Source organism: Grus americana, chromosome 9 (genome assembly GCF_028858705.1).
Source record: "Grus americana isolate bGruAme1 chromosome 9, bGruAme1.mat, whole genome shotgun sequence".
In the NCBI taxonomy this organism is placed as follows: Eukaryota; Metazoa; Chordata; class Aves; order Gruiformes; family Gruidae; genus Grus; species Grus americana.
Genome location: NC_072860.1, coordinates 2,021,381 through 2,040,064, shown reverse-complemented (window position 1 = coordinate 2,040,064; position 18,684 = coordinate 2,021,381). Strand labels below are relative to the sequence as shown.

At 57.7% G+C, this 18,684-nt stretch overlaps 1 protein-coding gene across 2 annotated transcripts in view; it reads left to right on the top strand.

The window, feature by feature from the left end:
• The first annotated feature begins 10,558 nt into the window (after positions 1-10,558).
• Positions 10,559-18,684, top strand: part of EPHB1 (EPH receptor B1) — a 79,670-nt gene continuing 71,544 nt past the window's right edge. For both annotated transcript variants that reach the window (XM_054835293.1, XM_054835292.1), the window contains exon 1: positions 10,559-10,815. In XM_054835293.1, the coding sequence (XP_054691268.1) occupies positions 10,758-10,815 (58 nt within the window). In that variant the 5' untranslated portion in view covers positions 10,559-10,757. The remainder of the gene's footprint in view (positions 10,816-18,684) is intronic.

The following is an 18,684-nucleotide window of genomic DNA, read 5'->3' as shown; positions in this document are numbered from 1 at the left end:
TGACAGTCTTGGCGGCTTCGCCCACAGCAGAGCGGGGAACGCTGCGGAGCTGATTGCGTGCGCTAGAGGAGCTGATTACCTCCTCGGCGTTGCAGATCATCAGAAATGCAAACACGCCGGCGCTGTAAATACCCATACGTTTTAAGGCAACCAGCTCAGCAGCGCATACGCGCTCTCAGGCCCTCGCCAATTACCCAAATTGGTACGTTCCACTCATTGCATTGGCGTATTCGGCCGTACTATATCATATAAAAATCAACGGCTCACGGCTAAGGTTGTCTGTTGTGCCATGGTTCTCAACCTGTTGATTATTTTTTTTTTTTTGGAAGAAAAAAAAAAAAAAGTAGATTGTTTTATATGTACACTTAGGAAGTTTGTAAAATCGTCAGTACAGTTTGGGCTGGCGTGCGAGGCAGCAGCATCGCACCCGTCCCCGTGCTCTGGTAAGCGTTGGCCTGGCTCGCCAGTGGTGAGGGGCAGCAAAGGTTTGGGGTTTGTTTTTTTTTTTTTTAAAAAAATAGTGATTGATTTTTTTTTTTTCCCCGGTTGCAGGTTGCCTGCGGTGAGGGCTGGCCGTGGGATGTCGTACGTCCCAGCGAAGCGACCTCGCGAGGGCTCAGCGGTTTCCTTCAGACACGCTTACACAACACCCCAGAGAGACACCAACCCCAGCCGACCCGAAAGGAAGGGACCGTTTTGCTGTCGCGAAGCCGTTGGCTCTTCTCCCTCTCCCGGGTCTCACTCTCGCGTTGCACCGTCTCCGCACGCCGCCGGTGGGAGCGTCGCACCCGTAGTCTGGAGATAACCTTCGTGCCTCCGGCTGTATCTGCCGTCCAGCCTGGGAGAGCTTCGTCCCCGTCAAACACTGTGGTTTGAGCCTGCGCTAAACCAGATTTTGCTATACGTCTTCCTTTCTATACGTGCGCGCTTCTCCGATCGACACGGACGCGCAGCTCGTCCCACGTAGCCCTGTCGTAACGCCGTTTGCGGGTTTTGCGGGGAGCTCGCGAGGCTGGGGGCAGGGGGGGGCTTTGGGCTGCTCCGGTGCCGGCGCGGCTCTGCCGGCCGCTGAGACGTGCACGATAACCCCCCCGAAGCAAGGAGGCGGGAGATGAAAAGAAACTTGGAGGAGAGAAACGAAGGGGCAGGGAGAGGAAGGGGGCGTAGCGCCATGGGGAGATGCTCGAGGCTCCCGGAGAGAAAGTGGGAGCAACACCCCGGGCGAGGGCGAGCTGCTGGGGTCTAAGGGGGTGCTGATGGATGGGAGCGGCGATGGTGCTGCCCGGCTGCGTGGCGTGGGGCGGTTGGGGTCGGGAGCACGTCACGCCCTGTCAGCCCAGCCCGAGCCCCCTCCCCGCTGCTTTTGAAACCTCTTCCTCAGCTCGGGTGGCCTGGGAGTTCTGGGCCGGGGATGTGCCCTGGGGGGGAGAGCTGGAGGTGGCGTGGTGCGGAGGGGCTGTGGCGTGGTGCGGAGGGGCTGTGGGGTGGTGCGGAGGGGCCGTGGGGTGGTGCGGAGGGGCCGTGGGGTGGTCTGGAGGGGCCGTGGGGTGATGCGGAGGGGCCGTGGGGTGGTGCGGAGGGGCCGTGGGGTGGTGCGGAGGGGCTGTGGGGTGATGTGGAGAGGCCTTGGGGTGGTATGGAGAGGCTGTGGGGTGATACAGAGAGGCTGTGGGGTGATGTGGAGAGGCTGTGGGGTGATGTGGAGAGGCTGTGGGGTGACGTGGAGAGGCTGTGGGGTGATGTGGAGAGGCTGTGGGGTGATACGGAGAGGCTGTGGGCTGCACCCCAGCTGGGCTCTCCACCCCAGCTGCAGCTCGTTCCTCCGGAACAGGGCTCCTCTGCAGCTGGGATGTGGTCGGGGATAAATAAGGACCCAGGTGGGGTGCAGGAGGTTTTGGCTAGCTGCTGCGGCGCTCGGGGGTGCGAGCAGCTCTGGAGATGCGGCGGGGACCACGTGCAGGAGCCGAGGACCCATGGCGGGTGAGTGTTTGGGGACGCTGCCCTCGGTTTGGGGACTCTGGGTGTCTGATGCCATCGCGCTGTCGTGTAGCGCAGGGCTTTTGCTGCGTGAGGAGCGCTCGCGGGAGCCTGTCCCTTAGCGCCTCTGATGGCATCCCTCGTGGGACGGGCTCAGGACGACCCCCCTCGTGTCTGCCCTCTCCCCTTGGGTCCCACGCTGCTTTTCCTTGTGGTTTCCCGGCAGAGATGGTGCCGGCAGGGGCAGGGCCGGCGCTGCCGCGGAGCCTGAGGTCCCGTGCTGGGTGCCTTGGAGAGGGACGGTGCTAAAGGTGGGCAGGGCAGGCCCCGCGGGTGGGTTAAGTGCTTTATTTTCCCCTCCGCCAAAGAAGGGGCCCTTTGCTCCTTCCACCGGCACGGTGGCTTGACCCTCCGTGCCTTGTACCGCTGGCGCTGAGTTACTGCGGGCTGGGGCCAGGCTGGACGTGGAGGGGCTCCGTGGCTTCTTGCTGGCGAAGAGGAACCTGCGTGTCGGCGGCGTGCCGGACCCGATGGCCCGTGCCGACCGTCAGCGAGCTTTTGGGGTGTCATAGCCCTCCCTTGACGGGGAGAGGAGGGAGCAGTTGGCTGCCCTCCACCAGGCATCCTCCGTTTCTCCTCTTTCATCTCCCCAATCCCTGGCTCGTTACCTTTTGTCCACTCCCGCTAGTTTTTGGGAGCGATCTCGTATCGGCACGCGATGGACCCGTCCTCTCGTTTGTGCTTCTGCCGTGAGCCCAGAGCTTTGAGATTGCACCTAGAAACGTCGTCTATAAACACCGAGATGAATGATCCTCACCCGAAAGCGAGATTCTTACTTTTCTGGCGAGCTGGATGAAAACCAGCAGTGAAAACTCCTTTCCAGCGGGCGGGAAGACTTGTTTCCAGGTTGTAGCCCGGCCAGGAGCCCTGCCGCAGCCCCGGTCCTCTTCTCTGCTTAGCATTGACCTTGGGGGGGATGCTGGCCAGGGGCTCTCCGGCTGGTGGTGACCTTGTCCTGGCAGAGCTGCCCCCGTCCCCTGTGGGGCTGGGGAAAGCAGGAGGGTCTCTTCCCACTTTCCACCTTCGGTATTTCCCTTTGGGGAGCGGGCGAGGGAGACGTTCCCCTTTCCTGCTCTGCGCGGTGGGTTTTGCTGGGGGCTGGCTGGGGTCTCTGCCCCGCTTCCCCTCCGTAGCAGGTAACCCTCTGGCTCGCTCGCCTGCGCTCTCGTTGGTGTCTTTCATTTACTGGAAATCTTTCTATTTACCAGGAGCACTGAGATTTATGCAGGGCGATGTCAGATTCTCTGTAATAAATTCACCAAGAGGGTTGTGGTTTTTGGGTTTTTGTTTTTTTTTTTTGCATTACCAGCTACTCCTCACCTCTGTAAATTCAGTAATGATTTAGCTGTAAAGGGTTTGCCGTAGCGTCCTTCAGATAGGAAACGCGAAAATGACATTGGAGGTTTCACGCGGATTCATTCCCGTTCCCAGAAACGGGCCTTGCTTGCGGACAACTTGGCGCACGAGACCCGTAGCTCTTAAACGGGCAAAGCAGGCTTTGAAATTAATAATTTCCTGTTAACGAGGAAGGCCCCGCGCTCCCGCAGGGAAGGAGAGCGGTGCAGGGGGGGGGACGTGCGCCTGGCCCCCGCGAATGTTTGAGGTCACTTGTGGTATGGAGGGAGCATCTTGTGCCCGGACCGCTGGCTCCTTGCTCGCGTTGCATTGCTTCCCCGGGCTGGGGTTTTTTATTTCATGGCAGCTGGTAGTGCACAGCCCCAGCACCGCCGGTTGCTGACCTCCGGACGTCGGTGGGAGGAAACCTCGGTCACCTGCGTGGCCAGAGGGGACTCGGGGTGCTGGTCCCAACCAGCCCCGTCTCTGGCCCGAGGGGTCCGGGGGTGGCAGCTGCCGCTTGGGTTTGGGGCGCTGAGGCTGCAGGATGGGGACGGCCCTTCCCGGTAAGCTGTGCTCGGGCGCGGAGCTCTCCTGGGGGAGCACCACGAACGGTGCTCTTGGTGGGACGGAGCCGTGGAGCCGCTTCTTCCCAGGACCTGCACCCCTGAGCCAGCGATGCACAACCTGGAAAAGGGGTCTGGGATGTGCCCGGTGACCTGCGCGGGAGGAACGCCTGCGGAGAGCCAGCGTGTGCGTTTGGACTTCATCAGGACAATTTCCTCTAATAAGGAACCCCCCCCCCCCCCCGCCTCACCGCTCTGTTACCCCTCCCCGGTGAAAACCATCACCTTCCCAGGCTGGGCTGCCGTCCCCTCGAGCGGAGAGGCAAGGGGCACGGGATGCTGCTCGGGCGGACGTTACCCCTTTGCCCACAGCGACGTGGCCTGGTGGCGAGCGACGGTCTCGCGCGCTGTCGTAGTTACACGTACTCGTTAGTTTTTTCAGAATTAGCCCCGAATACGTTTCAAGTTTTGGCTGGAAGATCGGAGCAGGCTTGGCTTTCTTTTTATCCCAAACCTATTGGTTTTCTGTAACCAAACCCTGGTATTTGTAAATGGAAACAATTTGGTTTCCTTTTTGTTGGTGTGGTGTGTTTTTTTTTTTTTTTTTTTTTTGAAAATGGAAATATAGGTAATAGCTAAAAGCTTTCTTTGCAGACTTTGAGCAAAAAGTCTTTGCACATTTTGATCAAAAAGCTGCGATTTTGGTCAAAAAAGGTGTTGTCTGTGTTTTCCCTTCCCCCACCTGTATCTCCCTCTCTGCTCTCCTCCCCCTTCCACTTAAATGGAGGAGAAAAAAAAAAATAAAAAAATTCCAGAGGCTCAATCAGCGTCGAAGAGCCACTTACTTAAAGGGAGGAAGAATATCGTGACGTTTGACTGCCTGTTTTGGATTCTGTGAAGGAATTTCATCCCCTCCTGGTTGCTGTGTCTCTGGCATCCCTCCCAGATCCCAACTCTCTGGAGGATGGCGGCAGAATTATCTCCGAGCTTTGCAGCTGCCAGATGTTAACCGATGAAACGGCCGCTTCGCCGCTTCCCTCTTTGCTCTGGGTAAACCTCTGCCTGCCCGCCCTGTTTGAAATGCAAAACTTCCACAGATCCCCTCTCGCGGGGTTCTTGGCGTCTCTCGCCACTTGAGCCTGACGAAGATTCGCTCCGTTCCTTTTCCAGCTGCTTGCCTGAAGAATCGCGCTCGAATTTGGCCGCGTGAAGCACCCGGGCATCGTGAGCCGTGGCGCGGAGGGACGGGAGCGAGAACTGGGTGGTTATCGCACCCCTCGAAGATAAGCGTCCCCTCCCGCCCGTCAGAGTAACGGGACGAGGTTTTCCTTCCCCTCCCCGTCGCTGGCGCGAAGCGGAGCTGGGGACGCGCGGGTCGTTAGCGGGGTTACCGTTGTGTCCGCAACGGGATCCGGGTCGCGGCGTCTCGGGCAGGGCAGCCTGAATGTTGTCGACCAACTCATCGCCGCGTTTCGGAGAGGCCCGTGGGCGCTGCGCGGCAGGTCGAACGCGTACCCGGGTTATAGGAAGGGGGAGCTTTGCAAAGAGACTCCGAGGCGTGGGTTTCTCTCGCGAACGATCGAGGCAAAACCCATCCGTCCGCGAGACCGACGCTGAATACAGCGGGCAGGCTGCGGTGCCTTTCGCTCGCTTGCGTTTGAGTATTCCCCGGCTTGCTCCCTTCACCTGGGAGGGGCGGGAAGGAAAAAAACCAAAAAAAAACCCCTCTTGCGTTAATTTTGCCCTGGCGAAGCCAGCAGCGGCGGGTGCCGCGTGCGTGCTCACGTGGTGCGCTCTGCGCAAGGGTGCGGGGCGCCCCGGGCTTGCCCTTGAGCGTGATCACCCGTGTAATTACCCTGTGAGTGATAGGAACGGGGGGGAATTCGTGTTGCCCTTACGATGGCGTTGGTGGGACCGTCCATCGAGGGGCGACAACTGGAAATTCATCGCGATGTGGTAGGAAAAATGAGGAGCCGATCCAAACCAGCCACCCAGCCAGATTTTTGCTCTCTAATGGGCGATTTTGGTTAAAAAAAAAAAAAAAAAAAAAAAAAAAGTCTGAACGGGACCCTGAAGCAGCAGATGTGGGGCGGGCTGGACCGTTCTCCCTCCCCCCTGCTTCTTTGGGTGCACTTGCACCTTAAAAACTTCACATCTCGTTTGCTTCCAGAAGCAGCGGCAGAGCTTAGACTGCAACAAGCCAAATGCTGTGATAAAGCGAAACTCTTCGTGGCAGGTTCCCCTCCCCACTTTTTTTTTTTTTTTCTAAAGCTTCCAAAGATAAATTACATTTTGCTTCGAGATAATGAAATTTCCTTGGAGGAGAGACATATTTTTCTGTAGCTTTTTGCATTTGGAACATGAGAAGAGTTTTTATTTAAAATCTCCACTGAAAGTGTTTGTCTGTCTATATTTTGCTTTCTTCACCGTGAATGCTCTGACTTCACAGAGCCAGCGGAGACCCGGAGACGGAGTGTTTCTGTCACTTAATGTAGCTTGCCTTGGCATAAAATTTAATCTTCAGGGTTTTTTTTTTTTTTTTTTTTGGTCCTAAAGAAATGAAAGTTGAAGCCAGATTAGAAACAGATAAAAAGAAGTCACCCGTCCTCAGACGAAGGAGGTTTTTGTTTGTCTCTTTTGCATTTGTCTTTGTTAATCCTCTGCCTTCAAAGGGAACAGGGATCCTTCCATCTGGGAAGACTGGAGGAAAAAAAAGAAGGAAAAATGCGGAGCAAGCAGCATGCTTGATCTGTGCCCGTGTTGTCCTGCGGCCGGCACGTCTACCGGGACTCGCAACCATCCTGAAACGAAAAACACAATGAAAGGGAAAACCCAGGAAGCAGAAATTATAGCACCTATGAAGTCAAAATGAATATTTTTTTTTTCTTTTGCTCCAAGAGGAGCACTGGCTGCTCTTTACCTCGTCCTGCAGAGCAAGGTTGTCCCGCTGTCCATCGCTGGAGGAGCAGGCGTAGCTGGTGGCAGTGCGGAGCGGGGAGCGCTGCGGGTCCGTCGCGTTACGTGATGCCTGGTGTCGTACCGGAGCCCGTCTTCGTACCGCTCTCATCTTTTGCTCGCTCATGTGTGGTGATTAGTACGTTCTCAGGCGCCGAGAGGCTCGAGGCACTTGACTGTCTCCTCTTTCTGTACTGAATAAACAGAATATTCCACGAGAAGAACTCGCGATGTATCTCTCGCTCCTGCGTGGGGAGTCACTCCGAGTCCCGGCTCCGAGCGCATCCCTCTCTTTTCCCAGGGAATTAACTGACCCTTCCCTACCCTCGCTCCCTCCGTTCTCCCTCCAGCTCCCAAATTAACCTTCATCTCACCTACTTTTTTCTTCACGTCTCGCTTCAATTTAGTCCTCAAATTGTTCACGTGACAAAAGGAGTCGTCCTTCCTACGGCTTCTGCTTCTGCTCTGATAAGACACCTGAATTTCCTGAAGAGGGGAATAACTTCTCTCCCTCCCTGTAGTTCCCCCGCGGTGTTTTAAGTCCAGAAGTCTCCCCGAGGTTATTTCTCCTGGGGGTACAGTAAGCCGTTTGGACCGCACCATGCCAAGTGACCGAGCTGTGCCCTGAATACGCTGAGCGTTTACTGGTGCTAATTAACGTTATTACATCATATTACATTTACTGGGGCTCGCGGGAGGGGGTTTGACCGCGCAGGTGGTGCTGCGGGGGCTGGACGCTGCTCACCACCATCGCCCATGCTTACCTGCCTCGCGTGTTGCGGCACACTAGACGAGTCTGAAATGCCGGAAATTTGAAGGAATCTGTTTTTTTTTTTTCTTTTTTTTCTGATCAGGGAGAGGGTTTATCAGCTCCTCAGGCTTTGACTTCTGGGAGGACGCTGTAGGTGCGTGCTTTTTCTCCGCAATTAATGCGCAGGCAAGCTGCGGGGAGCAGCCGGCGCTGCCTCGGCAGGATTAGGGATGCGAGAGCGCTGCCGAGGACGGCTTCAGCGCCGCGCAGAAATCTGCCTGCCCTCCCCGCAGGCCTGGCCTCGGCTTAAAAAATAAACCGGGACCGTCACGGCTGCTTTAGCGCCTGTGCTTGTTCTGGCTAGGGGAGGCTCCCGCATCCTCTGCCGGCTCCTCTGCTCCGCAGGGGGAGGCTCATTTGACCTTTACGCTGCTCTGAGCCGCTCCTACGTTAGCGAGCGGCTTGCTGGGGACCTCCGTCCATCCGTCCATCCAGCCCCCCCGGTGTGAGCCAGCCCTGGGGCAGGGCAGGAGCCCCCATCACCCTCTGACGGGCGATGCAGCTCGTGTCGCAGGAGCTGCCAGGGATCGAGCTTGCTGCTTCGCAGCTCGGAGGATTTGGGGTGCCCCCCTTGCGGCGTGGTTGGCTCGGGGACGGTCGGGTGGGATTTCGGCCGGCGCAGTGTGGCGGGGGAGGACAGGGACAGTCGCGGCCTGTGACATCTCCGGTCCTGAAAGGGGTTCCAAGGGATTTCTGAGGCGGGGATCCGTGCCGCGGCGTATGATACCTCTTGCTGTTTTCTTTTGCTGGGATCCCAGATCTTCATCCTCTCGAAGGGGTTTGGCGTTGCCTGAAGCATCATCGGAGAACAAAGACAAAGCTGTTAATTAAGACAGAGCTAATTCTGGCAGCCGACTGCCGCCATCTCGATGCGCTGCCGGCTACGCGCCGCGGGAACGGAGGGACCGGCCGTGCTCACTGGGCACGGGGCTGCCGAAAGCCTTCCCGGAGGCTGTTCGCACCCTTAGCGGGGCTTTGCCCCGTGTCCTCGCGCGGTGAGCGGGACTGGAGGTTACTCGTGGCGGTTTTGCCTTCTGCAGGGTGTTTGCTGAGAGCAAACTGGCAGCTCTGGGACGCGGGGGAGAAGCGAGCAAGGTGCCACCTCGCTGGTGGCTTTCTGGCCCTGGCGTGGGGACCGGGTGACGGATGGGGCGCCGCAGGAGAAGTCACCTGCGTGTGGCTGGCTCAGAGGGGGAAACGGAGTAAAACGTGCCAAAACCCCAGCCGGCTTTAACGTCCTTGGTGTGCCCTCCAAGGGGGACGCTGGTCTCCGCGATCGCTCGGGGGCGGCTGGTGGCCACGAGCCCGTCGGGTGGGCAAGCGAGCGGCCCTGCGGCACGGTGCTGCCGCCCTCCGGATGGCAACACGGCGAAGGGGCTTTTTCTGAGCCGCTTCTTCCAGAAGTGAAGCGTTGGTGTTCAGAGACTCGGAGCAAGGCTGACGGAATAGAAAGCTTTTTGAACAAACACAGCTGGCTTTTACCCAGCGCAGCCAAGTCTTTGGCCAGCTGAAAAGAAATCAGAAAGAATATTGATGTATTATTATTTTTTTTTTTTCCCCCCCGTACAAAAATTGTCAGGCTTTTTTTGGTCAAATGTTAGTTTCTGAATGCAAGTTTTTCAGTTGATAACAATTTTTTTTTTGGGAAAAAAACCCCAAACCCTCAACAACAACCAGCCGAGGCAGTTCTCTGGGTAATTCACAGGCTCAGCTCTTTGCCTCTTGTATTTTCAAACGATTAACATTTTTTTTTTTTTTTTTTTTTGCTTTGCACATCATGAATATTCTATACTTGAGCTGTTACCGAGTTGTGCTAGATCAGATAAATAACATGGTGTTGCTTTTGTGGCAGACTGGATAAAGATGCAAATAATACTGACATTTACTTCACAGTTTTCTTTCTGTGATCCTCTGAGTGAGTAAACTGGATTGCCGAGATATTCATGGGAAGGAAATGAAGAAGGGTTGTCAAGATGAAAGCAAATTTCCTTAAAACTTAGCCAGAATGTTCTTGGCAAATTTTTTTTTTTCCCCCCCCCTGTTATTTGCTCAGCTGAACAGGAGCTGCTTGGAATATATTTTGTGCAACAGCAAGAGCCGACTCCGGCTCCGGTGGCACTGCTGCACCTCTGCGCTCCCTCAGCCGGGAGCTGGTGCTTTTCCAGGGCTCGGTCCGGCGGCGGGGGGGTTGCTGGGCCCCCGGCTGCAGGCAGGGGCTGGTCATCCGAATTGAACCCTCGCTGCCCTTCCGGCCCTCGCTTTTTTAATCGCCCCTTCTCCCGGGTGCGCTGGGCTGCAGGAACCCCACGGGGCGACACCCCACGGGGCGACACCCCCCGCTGCCGTGGGGTGGGGTGGGGTGGGGGGAGCAGGAGGACGTGGCCCATGGGTGCTGGGTGGCCTCGGGGCTGGTTGTGGCCGGCTGGGGCCCGAGCACGGGGGGGGGGGGGGGCAGCCTGCTGCTCCGCTGCACCCCCCTCCCCTCGGGCCCGGGGCGCTGCCCTGGAACGGTGAGGAGGGGAGGGGAGACCCCCGCACCCACTGGCCTTGAGGTGAGGGCGTGGCGTGCCTGGGGGGCCGGGGGTGCTGCCTGCTCGCTCCGGCTCCCCTCTGGGGGGCGATGCCCGCCGTGTGCCCCCCGTCCCGTCCCGTCCCTGCGGTGTGGGCCCAGCGCCCGCCCCGTCGGGGGGTCCGGCCCGGGGGAGGGGGGGGGGGGGTTGGCGGCGGCGGCGGGCCGCCAGGGGGCGCCGTTCCCCTTCGGACGGCGGTGAGCGGCGGGCGGGGGCGGGGCGGAGGAGGGGCCGCGCCGCGGGGATTGGCGGGGCGGCGGCGGGGGCGGGGCCGGGCGGCGGCGGGGGCCGGCGGCGGCGTGGCCGCGCGCCCCACTCGCGGCGGCGATGTGACCCGGGAGGCGCGGGGAGGCGGCGCGGTCCCGGCCCGGCCTGTCCCCTGCCCCGGCCCGCCCTGCCCCGGCCCGGCCCGCGGACGTACCCCCATGCCCGCTCACGGCCGCCCGCCGGTAGCGGCTGAAGCCTGCGGGGCTCGGGGAGGCGATGGCTGCGGATCTGGTGGTGCTGCTCTGCCTGGCCGCTGCCGCGGCCGCTGTGGAAGGTGAGGCGGGACCGGGACGGGGGGTGGGTGGGGGTGTGTGTGTGTGTGGGATGCTGAGTCCCTGCGCCCGCCGCGCCACGCGTGGGTGGGGAGAGCGCTACCGGCGGCTCTGTAACCGGGGAACCGGCTCCCCCCGCCGTGCAGCCTGCCCGGGGGCTGCGGACCGCTCCGGGGCCGGCTCCCTGCGCGGCGCCCGTCGGCTTCGGGGGGGGCTCGGAGCTCCTCTCGGCACCGGCCGGTTCTGCCGGGGGAACCGGCCCGCGGGCCGTGCTGGGCAGCGTGGGGCTCGCCCACGGGCCGTGGGTGTCCAGCTCTCGGGGACGGCCCCGGGATAAGCCGTCCGGATCCGCGTGGGACGGGCGGCTCCTCTGGGTCCCCTGCCCGGGGTGGCGGTGGAGGGGGGGCTGTGCGAGGGGCTGCCTCCGGCCATCCTCCTCCTCCTCCTCCTCCTCCTCCTCCCGTGTCGCCCGGCACCCGTGGGAGCTCGGGGGGGCTTGGTGGGAGAGGGGCAGGAGGTTCCCTCCCGTGGGTCGGCCTGGGCCGGGAGCTGCTCGGCCCGCGGGTGGGTGCGTGGCGGCCGTCCCTCCAGCCGGGCCCTGCCCCGGGGCTGAAGCCCCTTATTGCCCCTCGCCGCCCCCCATCGCCCCTCGTCCGGTCCCGGGACTCGCTGCGCTCCCGGACGGTGCCCGCGGCCGAGATCCGGCGAGGGGCCTGGCAGGGCCACCCGGTCATCCCGGGCTTGCCTTGGCGCTACGTCGCTGCTCTGCGGCCGGCGTGGCTTTCGGAAGCATCGCTTGTATTTTTATTTTATTTTGCCCCTGCCTCCTTTTATTTTTTTTATTCCCCCCCCCCGGTACAACACGGGCGAAAGGACTTGTGGCGGGGGTTGCCCGGTGGCCACGAGCGGGGGACCGGGGGACCGTGGCGCGGCCCGTCGCTTGTTGGCACCAAGGGACGCGTGGTTGCGGAGCGATGATGCGCGGGGGTCTCGTGGGCGAACCGAGCTGCCGGTCGGCGTGGGGCTCGGCCCCTCCTCGAGGAGACGTAGCTGGTGCGAGCGCGGTTGCGGCTGAACTGGAAGGTGCCGGAGCCCGGCGGCTCAGCTCCGGGCGGTGCGGTGCCGGTTCGGGAGCTGGAACGCTGCTGCGATGGTCTCCGACGGGGTGGGAGCGGCGTTGCCCTCCCCTCGCGAGGATGCCTGCCACGATCCGGCAGGCCCGCTTGCTGCAGCGTCCGCTTTCCGCCGCGTTTTGGCTGACCCAGGCGTTCGCTTTTCTTATTTCTCGGGCTTCCTCCCCCGTCGCATCTCCGTAGAAATAACTCGAGGTGGAAACGCTGACACCTTGCCTAAGCGTGATGCGAAGCAGGCGCGCGTTCGCTCGGTCGCGAAGCCGCACGTGAAAATGCAAGACCTGTTAGCAGCGCTTCGCTAGCCGGCGTTTGCAGTGTCAGCTGCTCGAGGTAGTGCCGAAATCGCGGCTGGCTGGGAGACCTCGGCTCGGTCCCTGCCGGAGAGCGCTCCTGGGTGGCGCGTCCGTGTGTCACGCAGGGTCTCGGCCAGCTTTCCCCAAGCCCACCCCGGGAGCACGTGCTGGGCTGGCAGAGCCAGCGTCCCTGCCCGGGACCGAACCTGTTGAAGAGCTGTGTTATTTCTACTCTGCTGAGGAAATTACTTGGATAGTAAAGTAGCATCCTAGGAGAGATCTCAGATTTAAGGGGAAATTTTGGCCGGGGAATTTCTGAGGCAGAGCAAATGAATCTGATTTGGAGGTAAGGCGGCAGTCTCCTGGCGTGGTCGTGTGAAGAAAACGCCTTTTTATGGAGCTTATTTAAATCTTATGGATCCTCCTGGTGCAGGGGTTGAATTTGCTGGGTTGAAACGTGGGTTTCTCTAACCGAGCTGAAGCATCTCCTCGAGCCTGACCTACTCTGGGGTCTGGCTTTGCCCCGGAGCTGTCGGGAGACCGGTTTTGCCGGCCAGCCCTCCGGCAGCAAGGCAAAGCCACGGCTGGAGCCCGGCTCTGCCACGGGGCCGCAGAAGCAGCTGAGAGAGGGACGGCTCCCTGCATCCCAAATAAGCCAGCGAGACAAAAAGTCTTCTCTCTCTTTTTTTTTTTTTCTCCTGGGATGGTGAGCAGGGGGGAGACGTTTGGGGGGCTGGAGCCGGTTGGAGGGGGAGGAGGATGCAGCCGGGGTCAGGGCCGGGGCTGCCTGCAAAGATCTCTCTTTCTCCTCTGTAAAAAACCTCGCTAGCTCATTGCCTGCGGCACGTGAACCTGGAGGTAGGAGAGTCGCTTATCCGAGTTCTCTTACGGTTACTCGATTTTTACCAAATCCCGTGGCTTAGCTGACCGTTTTCTGCCGGACACCTGGATGTTTATAGTCATTTTTTATTTCTTGTGGCCTGTGAAGAGGAAGGGGGACTCGAGAAGATGACGGGAACAAATACTCCGTCTCTCCCACACCCTGCAATCACTCAGGAGCCACTCGCATGCTCTCTCTCCTGTTAGCGGAACCAAATATAATCACGTTTAGCATATGGAGAGGGTGGTAATGGGCCGACGTTACATGCTTTAACTCGGGAGCTGTCGGGGTTCGAGGTGTCGGTAGGTCAGACGGGGCCGACGCTCCTCCACGTATGCTGTTTGATCTGCCCACCTGCTTGCCCACCCGTCATCTCCCTGCCTTGCGCCTGCTCTTTTCAAAACCAGGTTTTTCCTCTCCCGTATCGCTGCTCGCGGCGTCGTGATAAGCAAAGCAACGGGGAGGGAGGCGGAAAACCCCGCTCTGGCTTAGTTTTTGCTTATCCGCTCGCGTGCCCGCCTGGTCTCTGGAAACGCGGCCCGGGAGAGCACCGGGGATGGGGGGGGTCGGTTCGAGAGCGACGTCCCTGGCTCCTGCTCCTTGCCCGCCCTGGGTGCCCTCTCTCCTCCCGTTTTGGCTCAGGACGTGCACATCTGTTGCAGGCTTCCTGCGGGCTCCCTCCGCTTCTGCCGGGCGCCGGAGCAGTGCCCGCGTCGAGCCACCACCGTCGCCGGGCGGGCTTCCGCCTCTGGCCCGGCTGCTTCACCCGGAGCAGAGCTGTTTTCAAGGAGAAGCTAGAAAGAAGTCTTTCCAGAGAGAAGTTGCAAGTCCTAGGATTGTGCATGGGAATTTGCAAGTGCTAGTATCCAGCCAGCCCTTTGCTTTCACTTTTTTTTTTTTTTTTTTTTTTGCACAAACTATCTGGGAGGGGGGGAAATCCCTGAGGGGAAAAACCTTATTCTTGGCATGATGAGTGAGCCCAGATCTTGTCAGCCTGAAGGGAAAGCGTTTTGTCAAGTCATGGAAAAGGGGCCTGAGACTGCAGATGCCTGTGTTGTGCTTTTTTTTTTTTTTTTTTTTCTCCCTCTTTTGACTAATTGCTGGTATCACTGACTCATTATGCCTTGCCTCAGTCTTCCTCCTCCCTTCCCATTTCCCTCGTGCTTCGGGCTCGGAGATGGAGGTGAAGGAAAGGCAACGGCGTGGTGTCTCCGAAGGTCCCGTTGGCCCAAAGCTGCGGGTGACCTCGGTGGCTCTCGCCATTGCAGCGTGACAAAGTGCTGGAAAACCCAAAAAGGGGGATTTTTGTCCCTGGGATGCGTAAACTCGGATCAACTCATGGCGGGGATGGCCGTGGTACGGCTGTCCGGCTCGAGCCCATCGCGCGTGCGACTTCACCTGCATCCGAATTTCATGTCGGTCTCGCGTTCCTTAAAGCAAAGGTCCTGATTTATTTTTTGCCTTAATTAAAGCTTTGAATTTCACTTTCCCCAAACGTAACGCAGCCGAAAGTTGAATAACTTACAGTGCTCTGGCGGCTCGGCTCTGGAAGCCTATTAGGGATGAAAACGAGCGCCGGCGATGATGGAGAGATCAGAAAAGCAGTGCTGAAAATGGAAAGCCTGCCCGTTGGGCTGTCGTTATTAGTATTTATTTGACGCCGAAGATGGTCTTGGAGCAGTTAATGCAAATCAGGGTCCTGAAGGAGCTACGGGAAAGGCAGGCGCGGAGAAGGTGGGGTCTGTGAAAAATATATTTATTTTTCTGCTCTTCCTGCTCACCATCTCTGTATGGAAATTGGGTCGCTGCCCCGTGCTCCCGTGTGAACCTCTCTGCCGTGGCGGGGGGGGTTTGCAAAGCAGCCTCTCGCCCATCCCGGGTGCAGCTCCTGACGCGACAGGGCAGAGTTAAAAGAAAAAACAAAAAACAAACCTCCCACTGGCCTAAAAATCAGGAGAAAATATTGATGTTTGGTGATGAAGTAGCTCCAGTGTGTTTGGCTCTGGATCCAGGCCACGGTGCTGAATAATAGATGTTTCTAGCAGGGGTGGGTTCTGCAAGCTAAAGAAATACTCAGATTTGGTGAAAAGGGGAAAAACGGTATTTTGGGCAATAGGTAACTCGCTCCTAAGCAGGTTGGCAAAGTCTTGGAGGTGCTGGTCCCCGGCAGAGCTGGAGCGCTGTGGGATGAGGCTGACGGAAGGGATGCTCGGAGCAAGGCTGAGGCTCCGGTCGTGCCTGGGGTGTGCGCTGCCCCGCTCCGAGATCCAGCCAGCTCCAGGAGGCTTTTTTTTTTTTTTTTAACCTCTTCCAGCTGTGGAAGACATGGAAACAGCTTTATGCAGGAGCCCCAAACTTGTGGGATGTTGCCAGAAGGTTGCTCCGCTCCCTCTGGACAGATGCCGGTGGCACAAGCAAGGCTGGGTTTGGAGAGGGAATGTTTTCCCCAAATATTCATTAGAATTTGAAAGCGCATTTCAATTTGAACTCGTTCCCTTTCTGCACACATTCGACCTATCAAGCGTTGCACACGCGGATACTTGTGCAAGGCAAATGGTGAGCGTGGCTATGTTCCGCGTAGCAATTTGGGAAGGCGTAGCCTCGGCTGGAGCGTTAGGAAGCCGGAGCACGTGTCGCTTACGGAAGTTGCCGGAGCCGGCGCGATGGAAGTGGCGCGGATAACCCACGCCGTGGGAATTCGGGTCCAGCGGTGACCGAGAGCGCTTTGCAGAGCAGCGCTGGGTGGCGGGGACGGCAAACGAACGTGAATCCAGGAGACGCCCAGACGCGCGAGGCAGGGCTTGGCGCGGAAACGCGTGCAAAAGGGATGGAGCGATGGTGGAGCGGCGTTAGGAGGGAGCTGGGACCTCGGGCGGCCACGGGACACTCCGTTATTGCACAGCCCAGCTTTTAGGGGCTAAAAATACATTTATTTATTTATTTTTTTTCCCAAAAACGAGCGGCTTGAGAGGCTGCTTGGGAGCGTGCAGGGGAGGGAGCGGGCACGGGGCGATGCGGGTGCTGCCCAGCAGCAGGTAGAGGCAGCACAGCCCTTGCCACGGGGGCAGCGAGAGCAAACTCTTGCCCGACTCAGCCCTACGACTTTCCAGATAAGTGGGGGACGTGGGTGGGCTCCCTCCTGCACGCTAAATGTGGTCACTCCCAGCCACAGCTGGGTTTTTTAGGGTTTTTCTGGGTTTTGGTGGGTTGTGGTTTTTTTGGTTTTGTGGGTTGGTTTTTTTTTTTATCACCACCCATTTCCTGCAAAGTTGCGTCATGAGAAATGGTGAGAAAAACGGGGCGTGTGTTCGTAGGAGCTAAAGGGCCTGCGCTTTATTTATTTATTTACCACAACTTTTGACTTATTAAAGCGCGTTCAGCGGAGATTAACTTTCCCCGCTCAATACTTATTATTGTTTCATTTCCCTGGAAGTTGGAGCTACGAGAGCTTTGATAAATGAACTGCAAGGTTCTGTAGTTTCTCTATAGCTAATCTAAATATCCCCATATCCTTTGCTGAAAAGCTAATTTGTAATTTCCTACGGTAATGCCGCTTAGTGAATTATAACGATGCACCGGGGTCTGCTTTTCCTCCGAGTTCTCTGCCGGGGGAATAACGCTACCATTGGAAAATGGCGCGAAACCTGGAAACTGGCCATTAGTCCCCTAAATTTTTGGTCTAAGAACAAAAATCCGGAAAGCGTGTGGACCATATGGTCCATCTTCTCATGGCTGAGCTGGAAAGCGTCCGTCTCCCCCGAGTTCGGTTTCTGCAGGAGGGATGGGGAGCCGTGCTGGCGCCGCGTGCCGATCCCACGACCCGTCCACCCACGTGGGTTTGTATCCGCGACCGGAGCCCGCCGATGTGCAGAATCCCTGCTTCTGGAAACCTCTTCCACCACCCCAATTATAAACAAGTGTTATCGGTCTTTTGAATAATTGAAGAGGCTTTCCGTTGAATATTTAATTACAATAATATTTGGTTAGCGGGGGTTGTTGGTCTCCTTTTGTGCAATTGAGAATTGCTGCAAGAAAACAACCTGTTAAAAGAAAATGTTGTTGTCTATGACCATTGATTTTTCTTTTTTTTTTTTTCTTTTTAAACTAATCAGTTATTCAGTCAAAATTGGTTAATTAGCTCAGCTCCATTAAGACTCTTTGGCATTTAAACTTGATGTTTCTAAATAATTATAGTTTTTCCTGCTAAGCCCACAACCCAGGGTGACCTAATTACTATTAAAGCGTACGTGCTTTGGTCTGGCTTTAATAAGTTCCTGCTGGGAGCCCCGCGGTGAAAAATCACAGAGGCAACAGTTCAAAGGGGAAGGGGCTCTGCGGGCGCAGAGGAAGATGACTTCGGCCTCGCTTCTTCCAACCTAAGCCAGGTTTGGGTGGGATGCTCCCGGTTTGGGTGGGATGCTCCCAGGGGAAGGAGGGGAGCCCCGGAGCAGCCCTGCAGCCCCCGGAGCGTCTCCGTGCCATCGGTTTTCGGGGCAGGTGGAAGGCGAGAGGCAATAATTGTATTTTGCTTGGTTTTCCCCCTTAATAAGCAGGTGGAGTCCTTTCAAGGTCTTTGCAGACATGGGGAGAGAGAAAGAAATACAGTATTAAGTTTATCTTGGATTTTTTTCTACAGTATTAAATTTTTTTGTTGGTTGGTTTTATTTATTTATTTTTTTTTTAAAATTTGGAAATAGCCATGCCAAGTAATTAGGGATTAGCAAAGCCTCGGGTATGTGCTTGTTAGCGTAGTGAGAAAAACGTTTAATATCTGGGGAGGCATCCAGTCGATGGTACTGGTGTTTGAAGCTGATGAAGCTTTAATTTGTTATGCAGCAAATAAAAGCGGTGGCTGGGAATAGGTAAGAGACTGTGGAAATCTTTGAATTTAGGCTGTTGCCTCCCAGCTGAGATGGAGCCTTTGTCATGACTTCTTTCAAAAGATTGTTTCAGGATATTTTCTCCCAAAAAGTCCTTCTCGCAGTCCTGCCCGCCTCTCCGATGCTCCGGTACCCCGTGCGCTGCATCCCAGCGCCACGTTTTGGGTTATTCAAACCCAACCAAGCATCCTCTCGGAGTGCTTTGAACGCGGCTGGGTTGCGGTGTCTTTGCCCGGCTATATATTTATTTTTTGGAGGCTATATATTGATTTTTTGGAGGAGAAGGGCGGCTCAGCCCGCTGTCCCGGTACCGGGCAGCACGGGATGCTCTCTGCTCCTGCCTCTGCCGTCTCCCGCGGAGCCTCTCCTGTCCTGCAAACCCAAGACCCGTTGCACACCCACGTCTTCGCCTCCCTTTTCCTATTTTCTTTCCGTTCGCAGGGCAGAGCGCGGGGACGCCTTTTCTTTTTGCCTGGCCCCGCGCGCCAATCCCGGGACAGAACGTATCACCTTCCGGGCTTGACTCGGGCTCGAGGGATGCTAACTTGGGAAAACGGGGCCGTGGTATCTGGTTTTGAGAGGAAGATCGATCCCCCCCCGCCCCGTGCCCGCTCCCGGCCGTGGGGTGCTGCGGGTGAGCACCCAAAATGCACCCGGGAGGGACCGGGGTGTTGGTCCCCTTTCT